The sequence below is a fragment of the Jaculus jaculus genome, chromosome 2 (genome assembly GCF_020740685.1).
Source record: "Jaculus jaculus isolate mJacJac1 chromosome 2, mJacJac1.mat.Y.cur, whole genome shotgun sequence".
NCBI classification, from domain to species: Eukaryota; Metazoa; Chordata; class Mammalia; order Rodentia; family Dipodidae; genus Jaculus; species Jaculus jaculus.
In genome coordinates, this window is record NC_059103.1 from 172393959 (window position 1) to 172410408 (window position 16450).

A 16450-nucleotide genomic window follows, 5' to 3' on the forward strand; every position below is an offset into this window, starting at 1 on the left:
AGCACCAGAAAGCTAGACTTAAAAAAACAAACCAACAAAAATCCCAAACAGCGGTCCAGGCATGGTGGTGCATGCCTTTAATCCCAGCACTTGGGAGGCAGAGGTAGGAAGGAGGGTTGCTGTGAGTTTGAGGCCACCCTGAGACTACATAGTAAATTCCAGGTCAGCGTGGGCTAAAGTGAGATTCTACCTTGGGAAAAAAAAAAAAAAAAAGGAAAATCCATTAAAAGCATGTATTTTTTTCTTAATGTTATTCAGGATACTTTATAAAATGTAAGAAATATTCCCCTCCCCATGATTAGGCTGAGCAAAAGGAATGTGCTATCAAAATTTTTTTTTTTCTGTCAACAGTAATCTTCCATTAATTCATTCCTCTTTGCTTCTGCTCTTCTCCAGAATTCTGTAGTCTAAATGAAAGCATTTCATTCAAGTCTGCCAAAAATAGATTTTCTAAATCTTCTCCTTTCTTTCTGTACCAGCCAAGAGGCCAGAGATCTCATTGTACACAAACCCACTTAAACACTTCCTTAATCCCCCAAAGTAATTCAATGCTGCTGTCCTCAAACTCTTATTTCTCAACTGATAAAAACATAAATTCTTACTTTGTTTCCTGAAAAGACTTAAGCCCACAGAATGGTGAAAAATATTCTTCCCACCACCCCTTCAAATTCCCAGGGTTTATACTCCACCTTCTTCCTCTCTCCCCTCCTCCTATCACTCCAAAGTCCAGGCTGGCCTGGAACTCACTTTGTAACCCCAGATTAGCCCCAAACCCCAGCTAATCTTCCTCCTTCAGCCTTCCAATTGCTGAGATTACAGGCATGAGCCACCACACTCTGAAATTCCTTCTCTCAATCCTTCCTTCTCTCTTCTCTCTTTCTCTGTTTTTCTCTTTCCTCTTTGTCTCTCTTTCTCTCTCTCTTTCCCGTCTTTTGCAGTCAGGTCTGCATTGCTGGTAGAAATCACCCAACCAAGAGCATCTTGTGGGAAAAAGAGTTTTATTTTGGCTTACAGACTCGAGGGGAAGCTCCACGATGGTAGGGGAAAACAATGGCATAAGCAGAGGGTGGACATCAACCCCTGGCCCACATAAGGTGGACCATAGCAACAGGAGACTGTGCCAAACACTGGCAAGGGGAAACTGGCTATAACACCCATAAGCCTGCCCCCAACAACACACTGCCTCCAGGAGGCTTTAATTTTCAATTGCTATCAGTTGGGGAGACTAGCACTCAGAATAGCTAAGTTTATGGGGGACACCTGAATCAGACCACCGCACCATCCACATGTAGAGGTAAGTGCAGAGATAGTTTGCAAGTAAGCACCTTCAACCACTGAACCATCTCTCAATCCCCATTGTTTTTTCTTTTTTATCCCCTCAGTTTTTATTTTATTTTATTTATTTATTTATTTTTGGTTTTTTGAGGTAGGGTCTCATTCTGGTCCAGGCTGACCTGGAATTAACTCTGTCATCTCAGGAAGGCCTTGAGCTCCTAGTGATCCTCCTACCTCTGCTTCCCGAGTGCTGGGATTAAAGGCGTGCACCACCACGTCTGGCTATTGCTCAGTTTTTATTAACATTTTCCATGATTATAAAAAGTATCCCATGAAATTCCATTCTCCATCAAATCCCCTCCCCATCTCAGTCAGTTTTTCTTTTATTTTGATGTCATGATCTTTTTCTCCTCTTATGATGGTCTTGTGTAGGTAGTGTCAGGCACTATGAGGTCATGGATATCCAGGCCATTTTATGTCTGGAGGGAGCACGTTGTAAGGAGTCCTACCCTTCCTTTGGCTCTTACATTCTTTCCGCCACCTCTTCCGCATTAGACCCCAAGCCTTGGATGGTGTGATCGAGATGTTACTCAGTACTCCAGTCACTTCTTTCCAGCACTATGATACCTTCTGAGTCATCCCAAAGTCACTTCCATCTGAAAAGAGAAGATTCTCTACCCAAAGTGAGAGTAGCATTAATATAAGGGTATAAATATTAAGAGAAGTGCTTACTGGGCAGTTTGATAAGCATAGTATATACATTTTTCCAGACATCAGCAATGTTACACCCCTAGGGCTCATGACTACCCCTGTTTTAAGTTTTCAGTATCAGGTATGTGTTCTCCCTCATGGAGCAGGCCTCCAGTCCAATTGGAGGGCAGTTGGTTTCAACCATGACAGACGTGCCAGTATTTCACCTGTTGGCTCATTTGGCCTGGCTGGCCAATTATAAGGCTTGGGAGTGTCCACTGTTAATTATGTTCACTGATGGAATCTCTTTCTCCCATTGAAGTGCATGTAGAATGGCTTGTTTTAGCTTTCTGTCAGCTGGTCTACATGGATGAGGTTATCAGCTCAGTTCCAGCAGGATTTCTCAGTGGCCTTGCAGCCCAAGTATGTGGAGTCTTCAGGAATAGGGTCTTACCATCTATTCCTGGTCGGAAACCAAGGGCCTCGGCAATGGCCTATAATTAATGTTTTGGGGCATCAGGTACCTCCCTGGCCAACAACTCACTGGAGGTATCCCATCCCTGGCACTGAAAATTTTCTAACAATGATCTATGGCTCCTGAGTGTTCCATTGTCTAAAACTGGAGGATTCCATATGATTTATTTGCATCCTCTTAGATTTTGATTAGCCCTCCCTCCACCTTTCCTTTACTCAATCTCTTCCTCTGACCTCACTTTGGGCCTTTTTACCACCATTAATCTATTCTTCTACTTACATATATACAATACCAACCTAGTAAGTACCCTCCTCCCTTCCTTTCTCTTCCCTTTATATCTCTTTTTAACTTACTGGCCTCTGCTACTGAGTTTTTTCCTTCTCACACAGAAGCCCAATCATCTGTAGCTAGGATCCACATATGAGGAAGAACATGTGGTGCTTGGCTTTCTGGGTCTGGTTTACCTCACTTAGTATAATCCTTTCCAGATCCATCCATTTTTCTGCAAATTTCATAACTTCATTTTTCTTTACCGCTGAATAGAACTCCATTGTATAAATGTGCCACATCTCCATTATCCACTCATCAGTTGAGGGACATCTAGGCTGGTTCCATTTCCCAGCTATTATGAATTGAGTGGCAATAAACATGGTTGAGCATGTACTTCTAAGGAAATGGGATGAGTCCTTAGGATATATGCCTAGGAGTGCTACAGCTGGGTCATATGGTAGATCAATTTTTAGCTGTCTTAGGAACCTCCACACTGATTTCCACAATGGCTGGACCAGATTGCATTCCCACCAACAGTGTAGAAGGGTTCCTCTTTTTCCACATCCCCGCCAGCATTTATGATCATTTGTTTTCATGATGGTAGCCAATCTGACAGGAGTGAGATGGAATCTCAATGTAGTTTTAATCTGCATTTCCCTGATGACTAGGGATGTAGAACATTTTTTTGGATGCTTATACACCATCCGTATTTCTTCTTTTGAGGACTCTCTATTTAACTCCATAGCCCATTGTTCTTTTCTTAATTATATCTTTTAAAGAATATCATTATATAATCTGATTCAATATACTTTATCAATTTTGCCTTTTATGGTTTATGCTTTTGAATATTAAGACATCTCTCTAACCCAATGTCTCAACAATTTCCTCTCTTGTGTGTACGTATGTGTGTGTGTTCAACTAATAGTTTTCCTCTTACTTCTAGATTTCTGGTTCCTTTTAAGGTGATTATTTTTACTTAAGGTGTGAAGTAAAGATTGAGGCTCTTTTTTATTTTTTAAACCCCACCCCATACTGATACCTAGTTGTTCCAGCACCATTTGTTGAAAAGATGATTTTGTATCCATTCAATTGTCGTGAGATCTTAGGACATTGATTGGTGATATGATTGTGGGCACTCCTTTGGCCGAGAATGTGCCGCGAATCTATGCTTTCATTAAGTTCAATTGGCTTCTTTACCATTCAAAGGCAGTGCCTCCGCATTTGAGATGAAAGTCATTGGCTTTTCAATTTTCAGCTGACAGGGCGGTCAGAGACGGTGGCAGTAGGGGAAAAGAATGGCTTTCAGCTTCCTGTAGAGAAGTAAGATGTCAGCAGCATGCTGTGTACCTCCCCTGCCTCTCTGTACAGCAGCTATCTGAGGTCGGGAATTCCTCTCTCTACGATAACATTTGGAAAGAACAAACATTTGACAAGCCCCACACAATCTTGTCTGAGAGCGCACCTTATCTCCCATGTGCTGCTAAATGACTGATACTTGTGTTCTCAAAGCCTTAGCTTCCTCACTAAGAAAACAGACATGGCGATCCTGAGACCTACCTCATAGCGCTTCTGTGAGGATTAGATAAGTATCTAGGATTTTGCATGATACTGCTGTGGTTTCACTGTGTCCCCAGATTTTAGGTGTTAGAAACCTAATCCTCAAGGCAACAGCACCGTTAGGCAGCCCTCATGAATGGACTGATATCACTGAGTGGACTTTTATTCGTACCATGGATTCATTATTGCACATTATTGCTTTTTGTCCTAAAAGCAAATGTGTCACTCTGTCACATGTATATGCCCTTTGCCATTTCTCTGACTGCCTTGGACAAATACAATGCGCTATAGCTCCTTGACCTTAGACTTAACAGACTCCAGAACAGTGAGGCAGATAAATCTTGCTCACTACAAGTCATCAGTCTCAGGTCTTCTATTATTATAAGACAAAATAGATGAAGACGGAACTAGAAAGATGGCCTATTGGTTAAGGTGATTGTATGCAATGCCTAATGACCTGGGTTCAGTTCCCCAGGGCCCATGTAAAGCCAGATGCCCAAAGTGGTGCATACATCTGGAGTTCATTTGCAGTGGCTGGAGGTCCTGGCACACCCATTCTCTATCCACTTCTCTCTCTCATAAATAAGTAAATAAATAAATAAATAAATAAATAAATAAATAAGTAAGTAAAATATTTAACAAATAGATGATATATGTCTCCTATGGTACCTGTCACATGTAGCTGCGTGTCTGATGTAGAGCAGATGTCCAGTACAGTTTATTGAGAGAATGAGTGAATGAAAGAATTTATAAAACACTGGTGGTTGATGAAAGACAGAATTGTTTAACAATATCTGCTTTCCTCCTAAAGTCTTTGTCTCTTTGGAGCATATTCTTAGCACAAGACTATACCACTCCAGAACAAAGCTACGATTTTAATATTCAGGATGTAAATATGTTCACATTTGTCTGGTGCATAAAGTTCATTAAGGATATTCTATCAAATGTATGTTTGGAGAAGCAGTATCAGGTACCTATGAACATTTTGAGAATACCCGTGAACATGGGAATAATACACAAAATCCAAATGTACTTTCTGTTGCATGTCAAGATGGAGTTGATATCTGAGTTTTGTGAAGAAGTGAAATGGGTTTTATTAGTATAAATATAATACCCAGAATTCCAGTTTTCCTGTCTAAGAAGATGGTGAAAAGGATTCCTTTATTACTTTCTATTTTGGCATTATTTCCCTCCTATTTGTTTTAATTCTACCACTTACAATTTTCAGAAATTCCGGAGTACTTCTGTTGGAGCTGAGGAATACATGTTTGACCAGGCAGCAAGGTAGGTTGTAAGATGATGTAGTTAACGGGTAACCTTTGAAAAGTGACCCCAAGTTATTCTTTTCGATCTTTTCTCTTGATATTCCTTCACAGAGGACTCTGATTTCCTACCTTCAAAAAAAATTTTTTTTTTTTTGAGGTAGGGTCTTGCTTTAGCACAGGCTAACCTGGAATTCACTGTGTAGCTTCAGGGTGGCCTCAAACTCACGGCGATCCTTCTACCTCTGCCTCCTAGTGCGGGGATTAAAGGCATACACTACCGTGCCTGGCTCTGCCTTCAATTTTTTTGCTCCATGCAATCAAACTTTGGTGTGATTCTTTTCAATCTTGACCAAATCATGTTCTAAAATGTGGAATCACAGATCTGGCACTCTGAGTAATCAGCTGTCAGACCAGTGAAAAGGACAGTGTCCCTCCATCACATACCCTATCTTTTCTTCTGCGGCTGCCCTTGTCTAATGGAGGGAGGTCATTGCCTAGATAGTTTTGAACTTTGACATGAGGAAGGTGGGCTGGTTTTAGCCTATGCTATGATGCTTGGTGGTGGTGGTGGTGGGGAGCACTAATCCCTAAGGTTATATTAAAAATCATTTATGGGGCTGGAGAGATGGCTTAGCGGTTAAGCGCTTGCCTGTGAAGCCTAAGGACCCCGGTTCGAGGCTCGGTTCCCCAGGTCCCATGTTAGCCAGATGCACAAGGGGGCGCACGCGTCTGGAGTTCGTTTGCAGAGGCTGGAGGCCCTGGCGCGCCCATTCTCTCTCTCTCCCTCTATCTTTCTCTCTGTGTCTGTCGCTCTCAAATAAAAAAAAATAATAAAAATTAAAAAAAAAAAAAAAAGAGGAGCTTGGCTGTTGACTGCTCTCAGCTTCTCCCAGTGCTGGTATCAGGCATTAATAAAAAATATTTCAGGGCTGGAGAGATGGCTTAGCGGTTAAGCGCTTGCCTATGAAACCTAAGGACCCTGGTTCGAGGCTCAATTTCCTATGACTCACGGTAGCCAGATCCACAAGGGAGCGCACACATCTGGAGTTCATTTGCAGAGGCTGGAAGCCCTGGCGCGCCCATTCTCTCTCTCTCCCTCTATCTGTCTTCCTGTCTGTGTCTGTCACTCTCAAATAAATAAATAAAAAATGAACAAAAAATATTTTAAAAAAATCATTTATGTCCATATGTGTATATTTTTGGATATTTTGAGCTTTATCCACACTTTAAAAGCAGCCTTTAATCTAGTGAAGATGTGAGCTTCGGGACAAGGTGATTTTCAAACAAATTTATTATTTATTTGAGAGACAGACAGAAAGGAGCAAACTGAGAGAGTGAGTGTGGGTGTGCCAGGGCTTCCTGCCATGGCAAACAAAACTCCAGACACACGTGCCACTTAGTGCATCTAGCTTTATGTGGGTACTAGGGAACTGAACCCAGGATGTCAGGTTTTGCTAGCAAGTGCCTTTAACCACCGAGCTGTCTCTGTCATTTTCAGATTCTGTGGTACAGTATCAAAATGGTTTTGGGCAAAATGGCAATGGATTTGATTTTGTCCTGACATGTATTCTGGAATTTCTGGAAGTTGTTTAGCGTTGTTTTTTCTCCTGAGGTGATTGGAGCAGAATATAGAGTGTCCCTCTCCACTGCTCTTCCACTGGTTCTTTTATATACTTATTTTTATTTTTATTTTATTTATTTGAGAGCAACAGACACAGAGAGAAAGACAGATAGAGGGAGAGAGAATGGGCGCGCCAGGGCTTCCAGCCTCTGCAAACGAACTCCAGACGCGTGCGCCCCCTTGTGCATCTGGCTAACGCGGGACCTGGGGAACCAAGCCTCGAACCGGGGTCCTTAGGCTTCACAGGCAAGCGCTTAACCGCTAAGCCATCTCTCCAGCCCCCACTGGTTCTTTTATTTATGCATTTATTTGAGAGAAAGACATGTGGAGAAAGAGAGAGAGAAAGAAAGAAAGAGAAAGAAAAAGAGAACTAGTCTGCCAGGGCCTCTAACCACTGCAAATGAACTCTAGACGCATGTGCCACCTTGTGCATCTGGCTTTATGTGGCTACTGGGGAATTGAACGAGGGTCCTTTGGCTTTGCAGGCAAGTGCCTTAACCACTAAGCAATCGCTCTGCCCCGTACCTATTTTTTTCTTGAGCTCGAGTCTCTCACTAATCCTGGAGCTTTTTAACCCTTAATGTTTTCATTTATTTATTTGAGAGAGAAAGAAGTAGAGAGTGAGATAGAAAGAATGGGCGCGCCAGGGCCTGAAGCCACTGCAAATGAACCCTAGATGCATGCGCCCAGTGTGCATCTGGCTTATGTGGGTCCTGGAGAATCGAACCGGGATCCTTTGGCTTTGCAGGCAAACGCCTTAACCGACAAGCCATCTTTCCAGCCCCAACCCTTAGTGTTTTAACCTTTCCTGCATGACTATTGTGACAGGAGCAGGTGGCTGGGCCCCCTCAGGCCTGACTGAACAGGAAACACACTTAACTGCTGAGCCACTGCTCCAGCCCTGTAAGTAGGGCATTTTAAGTGACAAAGTTTGAGTCATCTTTGTTCCCAGGCTTTTGGAGACTGTGGATGAAGGGACAAAAGATTAGACCTAGTGGACAGGATTTGATGATTCATGAGGTACAGTGATCAGTATAGCTGTCCATCCCGAAGTGAGGCAAAAGAGGTCTTTCTTTTTTTTTTTTTAATTTTTTGTTTATTTTTATTTATTTATTTGAAAGTGACAGAGAGAGAAAGAGGCAGAGAGAGAGAGGGAGAGAGAGAGGGAGAGAGAGAGGGAGAGAGAATGGGCGTGCCAGGGCCTCCAGCCACTGCAAATGAAGACATATGCGCCCCCTTGTGCATCTGGCTAACGTGGGACCTGGGGAACCGAGCCTCGAACCGGAGTCCTTAGGCTTCATAGGCAAGCGCTTAACCGCTAAGCCATCTCTCCAGCCCAAAAGAGATCTTTCTGAAAAAATAACTTATACATTAAAGATTGTGACATTGGGCTGGAGGGATGGCTTAGCGGTTAAGGCATTTGCCTGCAAAGCCAAAGGACCCAGGTTCAATTCCCTAAGACCCACCTTAGCCAGATGTGTTTATGGCGAGATACGAAGAACCCCAGCTATCTCTGTGAACTGAACCGAGGCTTAGGGGCAGAATGCAAATGGAAAGTTCTAGGAATTCTTAAACTTGGTGCATCACCCCCCTCGGGTTCTCAAGCAGGAACCTGTGCGTCAGAAACTTTCTTCTCTTTAAGCCACTGGTTTATGGCCCGTGATTAGCAATGCTGTACACCTTATACTAGCAATGACCTTTGCTCTGCACACATCTCTTTTTGCCATATGCTGTCTTTTGATTAAAAAGAAAAAGAGTAAACGTTAGTTAATATTCATACAAAATGCCATTGATGTGAAACTGTACGGGCAGCCGAAATGTCCAGGGAAGCGAAGCTGACTGTCGTTTTTTGTCCACAGCGGCACATTTCAGTACACTCTGGAAGCCACCAAATCTCTTCGTCAGAAGCAAGGGGAGGGCCCCATGACCTACCTCAACAAAGGACAGTTCTACGCCATCACGCTCAGCGAGACTGGAGATAACAAATGTTTCCGACACCCCATCACCAAAGTCAGGGTATGAGCCGCCTCTCTGCAAGTGCAGGGAGATCAGAGGAGGGGAAGGGCTGTCACAGCCTTGTGCATGGGAGAAAAAACTTCCAAAATATATAATTCTAGAACAAATGTCAGAGAGTTGGAGCCGGAGAACGTATTGGCTTGTGGTTTATCATTTTAATCAGTAACCAATAAACCCCAGGGAAGGAAGTTGGTTGAGCATGCTTTCTGACTGTATCCAAGGAATTTTCCTGGCTTCACGCACCACTTATATGTGACTTAGCTGTTGTTTTCCAGTTGATCTTAATTTTTCAATTAAGTGACTGTAAATCAGGACCTGTTTGTGGGAGAGGAGGAGCTCTGGCTGGGAAAGCATTTTGCTGTGGGTCTTAGGGCCCTTTCAAAAGCCTTCTGCAGACCCCAACTTACGTGGAGATTCAAGCGACGAGGGATAGTCTTGAAGAGTAACTTGGAGGTATTTTCAGGTTCATGAATATTAGTCCCATTTGTGGGAAATGAAACTGGAGCTCTCGTTTTCTGCTCTGGAAACTTGCCAGTTGCTTGCATGTTCACTGTTGCCAAAAGGGAGGGGACTGGCAGTCTCTCTCCATTGAAAAGGCAAATTATAGCATAGCTCTGGAAGGAGTTGAAGGACTTTCCTGGTCTCTTATAGAATACATCATGCTGCCATGACCCAGTCCACCGCATTCTGTCCATTGCTGCTTCCTCCTATACGTTGCAAGATGCTAGGAGTGAATATTAACATGCCTAGAGAACAGGCCCCATCGTATGTGGGCCAGGGTCCCATGCAAGGCTGAGCCCATTGCAGGTTGAGGTATGCCTGGGATGCCATGTACCACATAGAAGAGAATTAGTATGTTCCAACCCTATGGTGAAACCTTGTTGAAGGTATAAAACAAAAATTAATGGGGGGGGGGGAGCTGGAGGAATGGCTTAGCAGTTAAGGCATTTGCCTGCAAAGCCAAAGGATCCAGGTTCGATTCTCCAGGACCCACATAAGCCAGATGCACAAGGTGACACATGCATCTGGAGTTTGCTTGCAATGGCTGGAGGCCCTGGCATGCTTATTCTCTCTCTCACTTTCTGTCTCTTTCTCTCTCTCAAATAAATAAATAAATAAAATACATTTAAAAAAATTAAATTAAAAAATCGGACTGGAGAGATGGCTTAGTGGTTAAGGCACTGCAAAGCCAAAGAACCCAGGTTCGATTCCCCAGGACCCACGTAAGCCAGATGAACAAGGGGGTGCGTGTGTTTGGAGTTTGTTTACAGTGGCTGAAAGCCCTGGGGTGCCCATTTCTCTTCTCTCTTTCTCTCTTTCTCTGCCTGTTTCTCTCTCTGGGTATCAAATAAATAAAACAAAACAAAATAAAATAAAATAAAAACCCTTGGTGAAGGATATACCATCAAGTCACACAGTAACACTTTAGTGAGTGTCTTCTGTCACTAGGCCCTGTGTGAGGCAAACTGGGGCTTTCAGAACCTTCTAGCTAATCAAGTGGCTACAAAGCTAAAATATGAGGGACTCAAAGGTGTGTCTTAAATTGTCAGACTACTGAACCCAACTCTTTTAAGCACTGAAGAATTGTGTGTTGGGTGGTGGTACCTTAGGGTTCGAACACTTTGTGAGGTATTGTGTAGCTTCCTCAGCACCAGCAAAAAAACAACCAAACTACAATAAAAAATATCATTTTGTTGAGTTTCCTGGAGGGATGAAAGGCACCAATAGATATGGGTGTTTAGAAAGAAGACACATGATACATTTGCATTTCTTTGTAAGAGTCATAAATTCCAGGAGTTTAATCTTATATACCTTAACACCATTATTATACCATCACCCAGGGGAGAAAAATTCTAAGGCCTTGACAGCAGTTTGGAGTGCAAGGACTTTCCCAAGAATTCCATCTAGTTGGAATCATAAAAATACTTTAATATGGAAATTTTACTTTCTTATGTTCCCTTTTAAAGGCTTTAGCCTTTTAAGGAGAATTGCGCCAGGCAGGCTGGCTCACACCTGTAATCCTAGCATTTGAGAGCTAAGGCAGGAGGATTGCTTCAAATTCAAGGCCAGCTTGGGCAACAGAGTGATTTCAGGCCAGCCTGGGTTACAGCATGAGAATTTAGAGAAGAGAGAGAAAGGGTGGGGTGGAGAGAGAGAGAGAACGCACAAGCCAGTTTCTTTCTTTCTTTCTTTCTTTCTTTCTTTCTTTCTTTCTTTCTTTCTTTCTTTATTTATTTATTTATTTATTTATTTATTTATTTTGTTAATTTGAGAGTGACAGACTCAGAGAGGAAGACAGATAGAGGGAGAGAGAGAGAATGGGCATGCCAGGGCTTCCAGCCTCTGCAAACGAACTCCAGACGCGTGCGCCCCCTTGTGCATCTGGCTAACGTGGGACCTGGGGAACCGAGCCTCGAACTGGGGTCCTTAGGCTTCACAGGCAAGCACTTAACCGCTAAGCCATCTCTCCAGCCCACAAGCCAGTTTCTTAAGGACTGCAGTCTCACACTTGGTGAGTAAGTGAACTGCTTAGAGTGGATCTTCCTTGCTCTTTGGCTCTGGATTAGCAAGTATTTTATAAGGAAAACAGGGGTCTATTTGTAACCTATTCACATTCATTATGAAGACAGTACAAGATCCCAAACTGAGCCATAAGGCTTAATTTCAACGGAGCTTTTTTTTTTTTTCTTAATCACCGAAGATATAAATTTCTATTCCAAGCATTTGCCATTATTTATGCCAATTTGATTATTTGTTAGGAGAAAAAAATTCTTTACTTGTTTTTCTTTTTCATTTTTCTCAATGTAGGGTTTCCCTCTAGAGTCCAGGCTGACTTGGAATTCACTGTGGAGTCTCAGGGTGGCCTCGAACCCTCAGCGATCCTCCTACTTCTGCCTCCTGAGTGCTGGGATTAAAGGCGTGCGCCACCATGCCCGGTGTTATTTTTACTTTGGGCCAGAAACACCACCAGGAAACCACACAGTGAACTTGTACACATAAGTGGCAGCGTTTGGGGAAGTGAAGAGGGAAAAAAGCATGGCTGGCTTAGCTTACTTTCCACCCGCCCAGCAAATGGCTCCTTTTGCTACCACCTACCAAGCCTTTGAAGATCCACTGTAAATTCTAATAACATGGACCTGTATGTACAGCCTACTTTTCCTAACAAGCATACTTTCTTGCATTAAGAACATTCACACATGGGCTGGAGAGATGGCTTAGCAGTTAAGCGCTTGCCTGTGAAGCCTAAGGATCCTGGTTCGAGGCTCCATTCCCCAGGACCCATGTTAGCCAGATGCACAAGGGGGCGCATGCATCTGGAGTTCGTTTGCGGTGGCTGGAGACCCTGGCGTGCCCATTCTCTCTCTCTCTCTCTCTCTCTTTATTTGCCTCTCTGTCTATCGCTCTCAAATAAATAAATAAAAATGAACAACAACAAAAAAAATAAAAAAAAGAACGTTCACACATCTGTTAGGAATGAGCCAGGGTTGGAAGTGACAGCCACCAGCATGTGTTTGCTGGCCTATCAGGCTCCAGGGCCTCTAAGCTGGCCTTGTTGAGTTCAAAGTCAATGGGAAGACCTTGGCACTCACCACCTAACAGCAAATAAAGTAATTGACTCAAATTGACAAGTTTCTATGAAGGAGTCATTCTTTTTTTTTTTTTTTTTTTTTTTTTTTGCTTTTTTGAGGTAGGGTCTTACTCTAGCCCAGGTTGACCTGGAATTCACTCTGTAGTTTCAGGGTGGCCTTGAACTCATGGTAATCCTCCTGCCTCTGCCTCCCAAGTGCTGGGATTAAGGGCATGCGCCACCACACCCGGCTGTGAAGGAGTCATTCTTAAGACATGAAATATTTTTCTGGAATAATCAAAAAGTATCTGAGAAGGGTCCAAAAGAAGGGAGGGATATTCCTGACACTGTAGTTATAGGTTTGTTTTGTTTTTGGAGTCTCTCCCGTTCATAACTGACAATGACTGTATGCATATGCAGTTTAGTGGGGCTGTTTCTCTAGAACTGATGGGTTTTGACTATGTATTTATGTATTTGCAGGCCAAATACAAAAGAGATAGCCAGAAGAGAGGGAGGGAGAGAACGGGCATGCCAGGGCTGCTAGCCATTGCAAACAAATTCCAGATGCAAGTGTCACTTTCCATGTGGCTTTACATGGGTACTGGGGAACAGAACTTGGGTTGTTAGGCTTTGCAGGCAAGTGCCTTAACTATTGGTCCATCACTCCAGTCCTTTAATGGGTTTTGGATTCTCATTTCTACAAGGTAGAATTCTTATTTCCACAAGGGGCTGTTTGTTTAGAACTAATGGGTTTTGCATTCTTTTTTTTTTTTTTTTTAACGATTTTATTTATTTATTTGAGATAGAGAGAGGGAGAGAGATAGAGTGAGAATGGACACGTCAGGGCCTCCAGCCACTGCAAATGAACTCCAAACACATGTGCCACCTTGTGCATCTTACTTATATAGGACCTGGAGAATTGAACCTGGGTCCTTAGACTTCACAGGCATACACTTTAACCACTAAGACATCTCTCCAGCCTGCATTTATTTCTATGAGGTACAATTAGTTTCTCAAGCTCATTTTTTTTTTTTTTTTTTGGTTTTTTGGTTTTTTGAGGTAGGGTCTCACTCTAGCTCAGGGTGACCTAAAATTCAGTATGGAATCTCAGGGTGGCCTCGAACTCATGGTGATCCTCCTACCTCTGCCTCCTGAGTGCTGGGATTAAAGGTGTGCGCCACTACGTTTGGCCTTGAGTTTTGGTGTATAAATTGTCTGAAGTTTAAATCAGTGTTCACCAATCTGAATTTGTCTTTTAGCATTTCCTTAGTACTTTTCTCATTAAATCCTCCATTCCAGCCCAAGGCACGTGATTAGGTCAGAATTGGGTATCTGTGTCTTTACAAATGGTCCCAATTCTGTTTAAGGACAGAGCTTTCAAAAGATTGCTTATTCCACATGCAAATAAGCGGCTTCTTGGTATTCTGGCTGACCTTACAAAATAAGTAATTTGGTTTATCTGGTTGTTTATAATGTTGTAGTAAGATTGATGTAAGATTCTTTTTTTTTTTTAAAATTTGTGTAGTTCCCAGTATGTTTTTAAGTAGGCCTACATTAAAACAGAACCAATGATATAGATGAGCTTGTTTGTCCTATTCTATTTTTTTTTTAATTTTTTTTTGGTCTATTTTTTATTCATTTATTTGAGAGCGACAGACACAGAGAGAAAGACAGATAGAGGGAGAGAGAGAGAATGGGCGCGCCAGGGCTTCCAGCCTCTGCAAACGAACTCCAGACACATGCGCCCCCTTGTGCATCTGGCTAACGTGGGACCTGGGGAACCGAGCCTCGAACCGGGGTCCTTAGGCTTCACAGGCAAGCGCTTAACCACTAAGCCATCTCTCCAGCCCTGTCCTATTCTATTTTTGTAAAATATTGTATTTATTTATTTGAGAGAGCAGAAGAGAGAGGGAGGAGAAGAGAGGGAGAGAAGAGACAGAGAGAGAGAGCATGGGCTCACCAGGGCCTCCAGCCGCTGCAAACAGACTCCAGATGCATGCGCCACCTTGTGCATCTGGCTTACGTGGGTCCTGGGGAATCGAACCTGGGTCCTCAGGCTTCGCAGGCAAGTGACTTAACTGCTGAGCCATCTCCCCAGCTCATGGGCTTTTCTGAAGTAAGAAAAGCCACAATGCAGAAGCGTACTTAGGGCTGAACTGCTAGAAGTCGGGCTTCGCTGAGGAAGCGGAAGACTGAGCAGAGAGTGACGGGTGGCCTTCTCCCCTTGCAGAGCGTGGTGATGGTGGTCTTCAGCGAAGACAAAAACCGAGACGAGCAGCTGAAATACTGGAAATACTGGCATTCCCGGCAGCACACGGCGAAGCAGCGGGTCCTCGACATTGGTGAGTTGGCCTCCCTCCTGCCCACGATGAGCTGAGGTCCTGTGACATCAATTGGAGCCCAGCACAGGGATCACCGTGAGGACCCACAGCAAGTGCCCTTTGCTATGGCAGGCACTAGTTATTTATTATTACTTACTTGGCTTAGTAAGTTTAGCCCAAAGCAGGCTGATCCAAGAACACAACCTTCGGGTCTCACATAGTAACAGGAATGATTAGATTTGCAACAACTTTCTTTCTTTATTTATTAGAGACAGACAGAGGGAGAGAGCGTGTGAGAATGGGCACGCCAGGGCCTCTAGCCACTACAAACGAACTCCAGATGCATGCGCCATCACGTGCTTCTATCTGGCTTACGTGGGACCTGGAGAGCTGAACTGGGGTCCTTAGGCTTCACAGGCATGCGCCTTAATCGCTAAGCCATCTGTCCAGCCCTAGATTTGCAACAACTTTCTAAAACACATTTCCCTACCCTCCCGCTTTGAACCCACACAAGCAATGAGTAGGTCACATGAATTCTTCTCCTCCTGGACATGAATAAACTCAAGTCCCATAGCATAGATAACAACTCTGGCGAGATCTGCCTTCCTGTTCAGGCCAGTGTTCTTTCTGCTTCCTTGTAGACCAGTGGTAATTGAACTAGGTGGTCAGGAAAATGTCTCTTGGAACCACCGGGTGTGGTGGCACACAATTTTAATCCCCGCACTCGGAAGGCAGAGGTGGGAGGATCACCACGAGTTCAAGGCCGCCTTGAGGATATGTAGTGAGTTCCAGGTTGGCCTGGGCTAGAGTGAAACCCTACCTCGGAAAACAAAACAAAATTTTTGTTTGTTTGAGAGCTTTTTCCTGCCAATCAAGAAGGAATGAGTTTGCCAAATTTATTGTCTGGAGTCTGTATACTCCTAAACATGTCTGCTCTGTAGAGATCTTTATTTTATTTATTTATTTATTGTTTATTTATGACAGAGAGAGGGAGAGAGAGAGTGTGTGAGAATGGGCATGCCAGGGCCCGTGTCCAGACAGGAAGGCAGAGCCTATACCAAGCAGTTCAACAGAAAACATTCATCACCAAGGTTGGAACACAGTTTGGCAATCCAGCTAGTGCCTGTGGGGCTGGAGAATCCAAGGGAGGAGGTAAGTGTTGGTATCTGAGAGTAGGAGAAACCAAGGGGGAAATCACAGAATTTTCAGAAATTTCTCAAAAATGCAGACAGAGGGCTGGTGGGATTGCCTAGTGGTTAAGGCACTTACCTGGAAAGCCTAAGGACCCAGGTTTGATTCCCCAGGACCCATGTAAGCCAGATGCACAAGGTGGCACATGCATCTGGAGTTCGTTTGCAGTGGCTGGAGGCCCTGGTGCACCTATTCTCTCTC

At 43.6% G+C, this 16450-nt stretch overlaps 1 protein-coding gene across 1 annotated transcript in view; it reads left to right on the top strand.

The window, feature by feature from the left end:
- The window catches only part of Grhl2 (grainyhead like transcription factor 2), a 177976-nt gene that overhangs the window by 64523 nt on the left and 97003 nt on the right, over positions 1-16450 (top strand). Inside the window, exons 4-6 of the mRNA XM_045143555.1 lie at positions 5496-5551; positions 9013-9169; positions 14968-15079. Coding sequence (XP_044999490.1) covers positions 5496-5551; positions 9013-9169; positions 14968-15079 — 325 coding nt within the window. The remainder of the gene's footprint in view (positions 1-5495; positions 5552-9012; positions 9170-14967; positions 15080-16450) is intronic.